This window comes from Rhamphochromis sp. 'chilingali' (genome assembly GCF_963969265.1).
Source record: "Rhamphochromis sp. 'chilingali' genome assembly, chromosome: 9".
Lineage (NCBI taxonomy): Eukaryota > Metazoa > Chordata > Actinopteri > Cichliformes > Cichlidae > Rhamphochromis > Rhamphochromis sp. 'chilingali'.
The window spans coordinates 23,330,584-23,343,952 of record NC_137936.1 but is presented as its reverse complement, the minus strand read 5'-3'; the positions used below and the strand labels follow the sequence as shown (position 1 = coordinate 23,343,952).

Below are 13,369 nucleotides of genomic sequence, written 5' to 3'. Positions count from 1 at the left end.
TGTTTGTGTCTGGTAGAGACAACAGTGTGTGTGTGTGTGTGTGTGTGTGTGTGTGTGTGTGTGTGTGTGTGTGTGTGTGTGTGTGTGTGTGTGTGTGTGTGTGTGTGTGTGTGTGTGTGTATATATATATATATGAGTCTCCCTCGCCAGCTTGGGGAATTTCTCTTCATCGTAGCCTCTGGTCAGCCACATTGTGGAGAAGGAAGAGACGAGAGCCCCCTGTGTTGGGATGCCCAAGGGCCAGGTCAATCTGAGCAGCTCAGTAAAAACCTGTACAGCCGTACGTTAACGGGCGGATGAAGCTCATGCATAATTAAAGACAAAAGCTCCCATTCAGAATAGCCGCTGCACACAGTTCTGCATTAATTGATGTTTGTTAAAAAAAGTGAGTGCAAAATGTAATGTATGTAATGGTTGCCTGAGGCATAGTTTATTAATAAGGAGCCCACTTCATGACAGGCTAGCGAAGCAGCATGAAGAGGTAGTTACATAAAGTCTGGATATGAACTCCTACTGAGTCTGAGTGTGTGTGTGTGTGTGTGTGTGTGTGTGTGTGTGTGTGTGTGTGTGTGTGTGTGTGTGTGTACGTCTGCAAGTGCTAGAGAAAGAGTGAAGGGAAAGTGGGAGAGAAAGAAGGGCAAAAGGAAAACAACACTGAGGCAGATGCAAGGTAAAGACACAAAAAAAATATACTGAACCACACAGATATTAACGCTTTAACAAGAATGAAGGAGGAGAAGGGTGTGTGTGTCTTTCTATCTATCTATCTATCTATCTATCTATCTATCTATCTATCTAAATAAATGCATATTCTTGCAGAGAATGTTAAGTTTCTCCTATCAGACTCACCCGCTCTCCAGACCGCGGCCTCTTCTTTGGCCGTGTAGGCAAAGCATCCTCTTTTGGGTTGGTGTCGATGGCCCAGTAAGAGCCCTGCAGACAGAAGAAAAGCCTGTGAGATGATAAAACAGACTGCTTTCTCACATGATACCCCAGAAATTCCCCTGCATTCATTGCTGAATGGTTACAGAGCACGCAACTTTGATGGTTTGAGTATGGCTTGGGACTCTTGTCACACATCACCCCAGAATTTCATGTCATTCCCATCTTTACAACCCGCCTCTTAAATGTCAAATATCCATTAAAGTCAAGAAAAAAGTCAAATTAAAAATGGGAAAAAAGGAAAACAAACAAACGAAAGAAAAAACAAATCAGGATTAAGACATTTCCACTCTGATATCACAAACATTTTTGGCACTGAAATATACCTGCATATTCAGAACTCTTGGGCCTCATACGCTCTGTTAAAATCTGTCCTATCAGCCCGAGCCTTTATTTGAGTTGATAGCTATGTGTTAAGAGTTTGAGTGGTGTGTGGGTGGGCTTTGTTAGCAAGAAAGCCTTGGCTTTTCCTCCTCTGAGGCTGCTCCTCAATGAGAGGCTGGTGAGGGCAGCTGGTGGTGGTGAAATGCTAAGCCTTTCCTGAAGCTGTACTTCCTCAGCCTCAGGTAGTGAAGTCAGAGCGCTGCTGCCAAGGATGAAGGATCCTGCCTCAGCCCGGGAATGGAGGCAGCGCTAGCCCTGCCGTGTTGCTTTCTTCTAAGGTCTACAAAAGGCTAATCGAGGAGAGAACAGTTGGGGCTGGCTCTGGGGCTGCAGCTCGTAATTCCACAACCAGGCTGCATTATTTATCTTTGCATTCGCCCCATTTAATTTATTTTTCAATGGTGTGCCTCCTCGAAGCCAACAGCAATGCTGCTTGCAGTTGTTAAAAATGAGATTTTTACCCTAAGGCCCTGCGAGTTCTGAATTTGTTTTTAATATTTCATATGACCCCCGATAAAATCTCAATTGTCAAGAGAAAGTGAGATCAGGACCTTTAAAATTACTTCCTTAGCAGAGAGAATAATTGATATTTCTATAAGAAATTCTCTAAACAACAAGAGAGGCCATGGAACAACTGTATTTCAAGTATCTATACAATAATGCAGCATACACAATAGCCTGCTCTTGTTAAATTTAGCAAATCTGCCATTTTTGCATAAATCGCTGCTGCGACTGTTAAAATAAAAATCCAGGCTTGGTCTATATTCATCAGGGGTTAAAATTATAACTCTTCATATGAGTGTGAGGCTTTGGGGTCAATTAGTATTTTCCTGGGGGGGATTCACAGCACAATCAGCACAAGATACAGGCTGCTTTAAAAACAAAAAAAACCAAAACCCTTGTTATATGCAAAGATGAGAGAGTCTCTAAACGTAACTGCTCTCTTTCTGAGAGCTGAAATGGGCAGGTACAGATGTTTCAAAATTAAGTGTCACACAAAGAAAGCCAAGCTCTGTGGTGTTTCTCTTAATTAGGGGGGGAACAACACTTTAAGTTAACCCTCATGGGAGGGGAGTTTTTGCATTTTCCAACACCCACCCCCAGAGACTTGGCAGCAAAAAAGAAAAAAGCATATAAAGAGTCATTAAATTATTCACAAATATACAGCACAAAAAAAAAAAAAAAAGAAAGAAAGAAAGAAAAAGGAAAAATGTAGCAATGCCAAGTGAAGTGTATCCTTGGAGTCTGGGGCAACAACAGAGGAAAGCCACACTATTTCTGCAGCAATAAAACAAAGGCAGCTGTAAAGATTTTTTTCAAGATCCTGATAACACAGGTACACTGCCTGTTCTCTTCCCCTCAATGACGCAGCTTATTTTCATACATCACCATAAATTATGTCACCTGCTTCCCCTTTCATACAGGAAAGACAAACAAAGAAAGTACAGCGGCGATCCTTGCAACTCCAGGCCGAGACATAAGACCAATTAAAAGGAAGACTACTAACAGCAGCCTTCACAGGCTACATTTCTACCTCTGAGGTAGACACAGTGTGTGTGTATGTGCGCGCGCATGTGTGTGCACATGTACAACAACAACAACTGTCATCTCTTACACCATCTCAGAGACAGACACAGAGCGACATGACTCTCCTATCTCATCCAACCAGCAGTTCTCATATTCCTGCCACATTACAATATTGATGCAACATATCAAGAGCGGCTAGCGCCCCTTTGAAGTTGTCTTCGGGGGGAAGGGAGTGAGGAAAATTCCAAATTAAACATTAAGGATGCGAGCATGTTGGCCATGCATTTGGAATGGGATCCATACAGCAATAGATTATTTTGTATTTAGTGGAGCAGCTCCCAGGAGTGTCAATATCAGAGGATTACAGCAAAACATGAAATTAGCATTCAGTCCCCATCCTCTACACAGCTAGGCGTAGCTCTTCATGTGCGTGTGTGTGTGTGTGTGTGTGTGTGTAATTATTTGTGTGGTTCTTTAAGCATATGTACCGCACGCTCTGACATTTCCAGGATGATCTAGGTTATACCACATATGGCTACACCTATGCTCACCATCACATACATTTTGGCCTAAAGGCTCGCTATTCATGAACAACAAAGTTTATCAGCAATTGCTTCATATCAGGTTGATGTTGCGAGAGATAGATTGTGAAGAGAACGAAGCTGAAAGTGCGGGTGGTCCTTTTATGAATAAAATGTCAGATTAACCTGGAATAAATCTTGCAGAAAACAAAAGTGAAAGGCAGAGGCCTGATTTAGTTCTTGTTTTTTCTCTCAGTAGGTTCAGCTTCACTTGGAGTAAATACTTGATGGATGGCAGATTCTGGGAATGACCTAACTTGTACCCTGTTATGGCCCCATCTCTACCAGTCTGGCTTCTTTTCCTCACCCACATCTGTTGTCTGTGCCAGCACATAAAAAAAGAAGAAGTAGGAAAAAAAAGAAAAGAAAAAACTAGCCTCCCCTTATATTTGAAATGCAGTTATGTGGGGGTGGGAGGTTCATAATAGATTACGAGCATTCCATGCATTTCCAGACTGTCAAGAGTCCTGGCAGGAATTCAAAGGTAATATTTTTCTGCCAGAGATAGCACGATACACAACAGAAAAATGCTGTAATAGTGAGTTCTGCGAACTTAGGGTACTTGCTTAAAATTTTAAATATTGCATTTATTTGGCTTGCAATTACATGCAACCATAGGTGTCTGCAATTACCAGTTGATGTTTTTAAGTCTCACCTTTCCTGGGTCATCTTTGGAGCGAGGCACTTTGAGAAAACACTTGTTCAATGACAGATTGTGCCGTATTGAGTTCTGTGGGGGGAAGCAGAGAGAGAGAAAAAATGTGAGGTGAGTTAACATATCAAAAATAAAGAAATAAAAAATACAAATAGAAATCAGATCACATTAACAAGTCTGAAATATCTAAATGTGAGCAATATCACTTGTAGCGGCAAAAAGCAACTTGTTATGAACCATTTAGGTTTAGTCACCGCTCCTGCTGCTGTTTCAAAGCCATTAGATCTGGCTCACAACCATGTCTGGATTCATGTGCAGGAGATCAAATTTATGTACAATACCACCAGGACATACTATCTTTCATCACTGTCCAACAAACTGCATTATGGTTGCACAACATATCAAATTCCACCGGCGCCAAAAATAGGAGCCAGAAGGAATCCCACACTGGGATGGTTGCTGATAGCGGTGCCTGATATTAATTAATGCTTCAGCGGGCTCCTGTGGGGGCAGGAAATAAATTATGTAGATCATTCTGAAAGTTAACTCATTACAGTGTTACAAGCTACTCCACAGTGGTGAAGAGGGAGGTTCATCCAGCTGCCTGATAGGGGAGGCGAGGTGGGCTGAAGTAGCCACAAGGGCTAGAGAGCGATGCTCCAGGCCTGGGTTAACCACCAGCAGTAAGGCCCTCACATCCAGCTGGAGCCAAACCAGCTGAGGGCTTATAAGAGCCAATGGATGCACACGTTGCTCCACTCCACTTTATGGAGTGGTATTGACAGATGGTCACACTAAAAAGCTGTAGGATTCTCTGATGAGTTTAGTGGATGCAGGAGATAAGCTGAGAGGGGGCACAGGCAGAGAGAGAGTGAAAGACCCCTAAATGCAAAAGATAGGAGCTGCTTGTTCAACACCAAAGGCAATTATACCACAGGAGGGATGATAATGGCAGGCTGGTCGTAATGCTGCCAATCCTGCTCGTTAAATAATCCTGAAATGCCCGTACAATTCAGGAGAAGATTAATGCTTTTTTTTTTTTTTTTGTTTCCTCCAAAATAAAATATACATGGGAAACTGTCAGTGGAGTGAAAATAATTCTGCCCTTGTGTCATCCACAGGCGATGTCCGGACCTGGCCCTTAGGCCAAGAAAAGCTCCTTTACGACTCTGAGCCATGGTCACACTGTAAACTCTGAGCTGAGCTCTGCTCCCTTTGCACCACTGGCTGGTCCAATATGCCAAGGACCCTGTGGTTAAACATCCCCTAGTCATAGTCAAGGCTCAACACTTTTCTGACCCTACACTGGAGGAATAAATTTCCCACTTAAGTCGGGACAGCAGAGTCAAAGCCCTTACTGTGCCACAGGCTAAATGAGAACTTTCCAGATTACATCTTGACACTTAAAGTTATGACTTCTTTCTTTTCTTTCTTTTTTTTTTTTTAAGTGCTTGTGCTGTAGCACTACACACTGCACTTCAAATTTATGAGGACATACAAATCTTCTGTATTTACAATAAATCTCATTGGACAAATGTGCAGGGTACTCTCTTAACACAACAGTATTATGATCCTCTTCTCTGCTCCACCTCTGGTCATACAGCGTATTCCAAGCAGTCCTGGATTCACTAAAATATGGCCAAAAGACTGCTTCGTGTACCCATACTGCTTTTTCTAAAAACGGGGAAGAAAAAGTCTCACTGACAGTATTTGACTGTAACAAACGGAGCATGAGGATGGTCAGGAGAAAATACGATTGCACTGAAGCTATTCTGACACATATTGTCTTTCGGTTCAATACAGCTGAGACAAATTCAAGATGGTGTTCATCTTTGCGAAGAGAAGAGCAATCCTATAGGACAGTGTGTGAAATATGAGTGAGGGTGGAGTATCACCCAAATACCTGAAGGAAAACTGAAACTCTCGAGACAAAAAGCAACAGTACAGAACACAATGGTAATAAGAGACACACATCATTCACAGGAAGGCTGTCCCACACTTGCACGCAACACTGTTGACTGAAAAATTCGAAACAAGAGACTATCAAGTGTAAAAACTGTGTTCTCCCTCCCAAAACAGGCACACAAAAAATAACCATCTAAATCATGAACCTCAGAACCCAAAAACACTCACTGCAGAAACATATAAAACAGAAATCATGAACTGCATACAATGGAATCAGAATATTTGACAAATTTATGGTTTATTAAAATCACTCCATGCCAAAAACTTAAATTTACAACATTTTTACTACAGGAAACAAAAGACAATCATTCTGTTCTGCTCTCACACACCAGAATAAATTAATGAAAACCTCTCAAACCGCAGCATCTTGTGGTCACGCCATTATCAGGTTTTCAAAACTACTTGCAGAAGCATTCAGGGTTTCACTGTGATCAGACCCATTATGTGGTCTGAGTGAAATCCAGTTGCATGCTACACAAACGTGCACTGATATGATGCTTGAAAAACTAATCTTAAGAATCAGATCTAAAAAGTCACATAGACTTGACCAACTTGCCACGTACGCTGAGCAGTAGTGAGAGCAGCCTGACGGCCAGCAGAGGTTTTACTGAATGACTGTTTTTCCTCTCAGGTGCTCATCGCAGCCCAGCTTGTCTGCACAGCCTCTAAGCAACAGCACTGTTATAAAAGGCCTTGCCCTTTTGGTTGCAATTTGTCGCTTGCCTTTTCATATTTTGACTTTGGCCAGGATGAATAAAACAATGCGCATGCATAGTGGATGGTGACAAACACATAAGAAGTTCCCCACTTAGCCAGCCCATGCCACTTTAAAACCCAGAGACATGTCCAACAGGGGAGAGTGTGAGCCGGGACGTGTGTGATGCAAGCTCTACAACGCCATACACCCTTAAGTACCTAAAACCATTTTTCCTTCACAGCTTCTGTGTTTGCGTGTGTCACTTTGATGCCAAGGAGCCAGAAGCAGTCTGACTCGCACAGAAAGTTGGCTTTATCCATTAAGGACCTTCTACTGGGCCTAAATCATTGATACAGTCAAGTGTTCAAAGCCTGCTGTTACATCAGAAGTTTAATTTTTAATGAACTGCTTTAGACACATTTGTCTAAAGCAGAAACCACCAGGCTGCGGGTCATACGCAGGTGAGGGGGTATCGGAACAAAAGGGGGGATGTTATAATATTACAACAGCACAAGAAGAAAAAGCTAAACAAAAAACACAGAAAAGACAAAAGTCACTGTATTTGATAGATCATAGCTTCTTTGCTAATGGGAAGAGAGAGTGGGGAGGAAGACAACAACAGGCTGATGAAAAATTACTGCCAATTACCACTAACTATATAAACAGTATGTCACTGTTTGAGCTGCAGGTCTTTACTTTTAGACAGTGGGCTATAAGTTGGTATGAAGACATAAGTGGCTCAACAGCAGAGGGAAATAAAGTAGGTGGAAGAGGTCAGAGGGTGTTAACAGTTGTACACAAAGTGAGTCAGACAGAGCTCACTGCAGGGGTCCTGTCCAAGTGCTGCCCAGCATCTACCTGCAGCCCCCACAGAGCACTTCATATCCAACCTCAGTACAAACCTGTGTCTGTGTGTGTGTCCATGCATGTGGGATGCCTCCTACACACCTAAGAAAGAAAGAAAAAAACAAAACAAAAACCCAACACACACACAGGAACGTGTCTCCTAACAAATGGCGGTGATTTAACACACCAGGACAGCAGTGGAGGCGTAAGCAGCGCCGCCCTCGCTGTCCCCCCTGCTGAGGAGCGCTGCAGCTCAGCAGAAAGGACCGCCAGGGGAAAGTAGGTCAGGCTGACCTCTGCGCTCGGCATGTCAAACGTTCAAAGTGAGCTAAAGGGACAGACCATGTCAGAGCCCTGCTCCTCACAGCTGGGGAGGAGGAGCCACCCCGCGCACATGGTCAGGGACCCAAGGGAGTGGACTCGGCATGCTGGGACAGACATGCGTATGCACACATACCAGTTATGACACAGGGACGAACACAGAGGGAGAGGAAGAGTCACACTGTGCTATAGCATCAATAAATCAATGCCACTGTATGGGCCTTACTAGTTTCAAACCATCTTTCTATAACTTGAGCTTTTAGACAAAAAACAAAAGTGGAGGGGGGAGGAAAAAAAAGGGAAAAATGAATTGTATGTGGGCTCTAACCAACCAACACTCTGCCCATTCTTCTGTTTCCCACAACTAACAACAAAGACATATTAGCCCATTTCTAAGTTTATCCGAAGCATTCCAGAGACCAAGTGAGAGCTGAGATGACCTGGAGGTGCTCTTAAAGTGTTTCGATTAAACTCCATCGGAGAGAAACTTAAATGCTGCTGGATTTGCTGCCTTTGTGATCAAAGTGTTCTCTGTAGCATTGCAGTTTGTGGGAAAATAAGCGGGGGTAAACGTTGTCAGGAGCCAGTGGTTAAACATTACAGTGACCTTCATCACAGTGGCTGCTCATAAAGGCAAACATTCCCAATAAAAAATAAAAAAATCATTCCAGAGTTCAATTTACATTTTTACAAAAGAGCAGGTCTTCAGAGAAAACGTAAAAGCAGGCAGTTTCAAGCTGAATGTAAGGAGAGGTTAGTTCAGGTGACACTGCCTACGCATTCCCAGCATCCTTCCAGTTTTAAGTTTATCCCATTTTGTATGAAATCAACATGTCTTTTCACATTAACAATGAAAAAGAAGACAGAATGTACCACAGGGCTTTTAGAGTAGGAAAAAAAAATAGCCATGTAAAAATACTATTCAGGCCTATTGCCACATTTAATATCTTGTATAAAGCATCTGTACAGAAGAGGGAGAGGAGAACAACAAATCAGACAAACTAAAGCAAACACCCTTGCAAATACTATCGCTAAAAAGATGGGACCTCAACCTCTGACTGACCTGTTACCAAGTCTGAATGACGAACCAATACAAAAGACTTGAGCTATTGCTGAGATGGATGCTTCAGATCTGTTCAGAAATAGAGAAATACGATCTCGTGGGTGAATGAATTGTAAGAGGGAGGGAAATAGCTGGTTATTGAGTGGATGAGTGAGTAAAACAAATGGAAAGAAGAGACTTAAAGATAGACCATACAGGGAGTGCAGAATTATTAGGCAAATGAGTATTTTGTCCACATCATCCTCTTCATGCATGTTGTCTTACTCCAAGCTGTATAGGCTCGAAAGCCTACTACCAATTAAGCATATTAGGTGATGTGCATCTCTGTAATGAGAAGGGGTGTGGTCTAATGACATCAACACCCTATATCAGGTGTGCATAATTATTAGGCAACGTCCTTTCCTTTGGCAAAATGGGTCAAAAGGACTTGACAGGCTCAGAAAAGTCAAAAATAGTGAGATATCTTGCAGAGGGATGCAGCAGTCTCAAAAGTGCAAAGCTTCTGAAGCGTGATCATCGAACAATCAAGCGTTTCATTCAAAATAGTCAACAGGGTCGCAAGAAGCGTGTGGAAAAACCAAGGCGCCAAATAACTGCCCATGAACTGAGAAAAGTCAAGCGTGCAGCTGCCAAGATGCCACTTGCCACCAGTTTGGCCATATTTCAGAGCTGCAACATCACTGGAGTGCCCAAAAGCACAAGGTGTGCAATCCTCAGAGACATGGCCAAGGTAAGAAAGGCTGAAAGACGACCACCACTGAACAAGACACACACGCTGAAACGTCAAGACTGGGCCAAGAAATATCTCAAGACTGATTTTTCTAAGGTTTTATGGACTGATGACATGAGAGTGAGTCTTGATGGGCCAGATGGATGGGCCTGTGGCTGGATTGGTAAAGGGCAGAGAGCTCCAGTCCGACTCAGACGCCAGCAAGGTGGAGGTGGAGTACTTGTTTGGGCTGGTATCATTAAAGATGAGCTTGTGGGGCCTTTTCGGGTTGAGGATGGAGTCAAGCTCAACTCCCAGTCCTACTGCCAGTTTCTGGAAGACACCTTCTTCAAGCAGTGGTACAGGAAGAAGTCTGCATCCTTCAAGAAAAACATGATTTTCATGCAGGACAATGCTCCATCACACGCGTCCAAGTACTCCACAGCGTGGCTGGCAAGAAAGGGTATAAAAGAAGAAAAACTAATGACATGGCCTCCTTGTTCACCTGATCTGAACCCCATTGAGAACCTGTGGTCCATCATCAAATGTGAGATTTACAAGGAGGGAAAACAGTACACCTCTCTGAACAGTGTCTGGGAGGCTGTGGTTGCTGCTGCACGCAATGTTGATGGTGAACAGATCAAAACACTGACAGAATCCATGGATGGCAGGCTTTTGAGTGTCCTTGCAAAGAAAGGTGGCTATATTGGTCGCTGATTTGATTTTGTTTTGTTTTTGAATGTCAGAAATGTATATTTGTGAATGTGGAGATGTTATATTGGTTTCACTGGTAAAAATAAATGATTGAAATGGGTATATATTTGTTTTTTGTTAAGTTGCCTAATAATTATGCACAGTAATAGTCACCTGCACACACAGATATCCCCCTAAAATAGCTAAAACTAAAAACAAACTGAAAACTACTTCCAAAAACATTCAGCTTTGATATTAATGAGCTTTTTTGGGTTCATTGAGAACATGGTTGGTGTTCAATAATAAAATTATTCCTCAAAAATACAACTTGCCTAATAATTCTGCACTCCCTGTATAGCTGAGCACAGGTTGGTGTACAGCTGAATTAACCAGAGCTTTTGCTGAAAAGAAGGGCCAATGTCATATTAGACAGTAGCAAAACGGCACAATTTAATAACCATGTATATAATATTCAATGTGGATCTGAACAATAAAGCATTTCTTTCTTCAAGCATTTGCTACGTGACCACAATCCTGATGTCTGCACTCAATACCACGTCAGTAAAATGACTGGCAAAATAAAAAACTCCAATTCTGCTGAAAATGAAAATGAATTAAAAAATACATGATATTTAAAAAAATAAAATAATAGAAAATTCATCAACAATTGCAAAGCATATTAGAACCTGAGTTTCCAACAAAGAGGACAAAATGAGTACTGAAATTATTTGCAACCAATAAAAAAACAAATATTGAAAAAATAAATGTTTTTAATGATAAAAAGGAAGATTTCTCAAATGTGGTTGGTAGCATTGCAAAATATATGGTAACCTGACTCTTTTTATTTTTAATATAAACTTTTTTAATATAATTTAATGAGCATTCTCATCATTTGCAAACACGTAGTGAAAGAAAACAAACAAAACTAATCGGCATGTTTATTGATAATTAACCTAAACCCAGTTTATCGCTGCAATAAATACCATTGTGTTACATAAAGGGTGTGTAACCTGCTGCTCTGGAGCCACATGTGGTTTTTTTCTCCACCACCTCCACTGGCTCCCTGTGACATCCATTTAAAAAACAAAAAAACAAATAGTGAATATGTCAATGAACAATGGTTTACTTTTTTTTTTTTAGCACCCTCCATTTTTTCTATCATTACTTCAAATAATTATTTACATTCTCTAACTGTAAAAACATGTAGCCTATAGACTGACTTTTTTTTGTAATGTTTCATCATATTTTCTGAACCTCAGTGGCAGTGTTTAGCAAGCATAGAAATGCTGCAACTTGCCTTAAGTATGGAGTTCATGTTCAAAAAAAGAAAAAATATGGAGTAAAACAGAAATAAAGAACAGTGCATTCACTGCCAATGCTTCCTGGTATTCTCGATGTGTAATCAGACTTTTGCCAAAATTAAATTAATACTGCCCACCCCTCACTTTTACTATTTTAAAGCTATTAGGATAATAACTGTTTCATTTATTATCAAGTACAGATTGCACTTGCTTGGCTACTTTTAATTTGATTAATTTTCACAAACGCAGGCAAGACTGATAGTGACCTGCATAGCTTTATATCTGTTTCAAAGTAGGCCTGTACGTGCCAATTTTAGTGACCCTATTGATTTTCTTCCTCCACGTTACAGTTGTTCTTTTTTGTAGTAAACATAACATAAAAAGGCAAACTATTTTCATTGTTTTTTAATATTCTAAATGGAAAAAACAGAACATTGTAAACTAGCTGTAGTTAAACAGACCGTGTCACCTCCATCCTAAGGCTGAAATGTGAAATAATTTTTTTTCTGGTCAAAAATTGCTCAAAACTGGCTCTACTGATGTTGCTTAACCCTATATAAAACAAATATCAGAATACAATAACACTTCACATTGTAGTACTACTGGTGTTGAAGCAATTTCCACATTTGCCTAACAAGCAGAAGATCCCCGGTTCGATCCTAGGAGGAAACAAAACCATTTGCGGTCACAACAGGAAGCGCATCCACATGTAAAAATCTACCAAATCAACTACGCAGAGCTACCTGCTGCGATGCCCCTTGTGACAAGGTAAGACCCAAAAGTAGCTTTTATTATATAAACTTTTAATTCTATTTGAGTCAAAAATCTAATATACATAGTATTTTTCAAAAAAATACAATATGCATGCATTTAAGATATGCTGTGGCAGATTTTACTACTAGTACTATTACAGCATGAGGAGTGAATGGGAAGGAAGGAAGGAAGGAAAAAAGAAAGACAATGGGTGACAATAAAGAGCAGTAAGAAGTGATAACACAGCTCAAAAAGAAGGAAATGGGAAGTGAATCTGTACAGAAACAGTAACACACACACACACACACACGCGCGCGCACACACACACACACACGCGCGCGCACACACACACGCGCGCACACACACACGCGCGCACACACACACACGCGCGCACACACACACACACGCGCGCACACACACACACGCGCGCACACACACACACGCGCGCACACACACACACACGCGCGCACACACAGGTAGATTACTGTATTTTTAGGCCTTTGTTATTTCATATGGACCCTGTGACATGCCCACCAACACAGAACATACTCCTCAGCCTCGGGGATCTGCACCGAGGCCACGAATGTAGCACCTTCGCTGTCTATTTGTAGTGGGTGTGGGAAGGCATGTGGGATGCCACAGCATTTGCTCAGCTAGGCACTGCTAAAAAAATGCTTAAAAAACATCCTCGGACACACATACACAGGTAGAAGAAGGTAGGTTCGTCCAGGTGCACCAGATGAATCAGCTAGCTACAGTAGGAGAGCTGTAGCCTTAAGGATGTTGAAACAAGGTTCTTGTGATTGATTTGATGAAAATCCGCTATGTGATGACAAAGGAGCTGTATTCTTCACTTTCAGCGTTCTGAACATTAAAACCGCCACCCCCCTCCCCCTCCTGTTTTATCCCAGACCCTCAAAGAAGTGAGACAA

At 41.6% G+C, this 13,369-nt stretch overlaps 1 protein-coding gene across 2 annotated transcripts in view; it reads right to left on the bottom strand.

Moving 5' to 3' along the window:
* Positions 1–13,369, bottom strand: part of foxj3 (forkhead box J3) — a 91,606-nt gene that overhangs the window by 14,837 nt on the left and 63,400 nt on the right. For both annotated transcript variants that reach the window (XM_080892120.1, XM_080892121.1), the window contains exons 3-4: positions 4,090–4,164; positions 850–933 (exon numbers count right to left, since the gene is read on the bottom strand). In XM_080892120.1, coding sequence (XP_080748246.1) covers positions 850–933; positions 4,090–4,164 — 159 coding nt within the window. The remainder of the gene's footprint in view (positions 1–849; positions 934–4,089; positions 4,165–13,369) is intronic.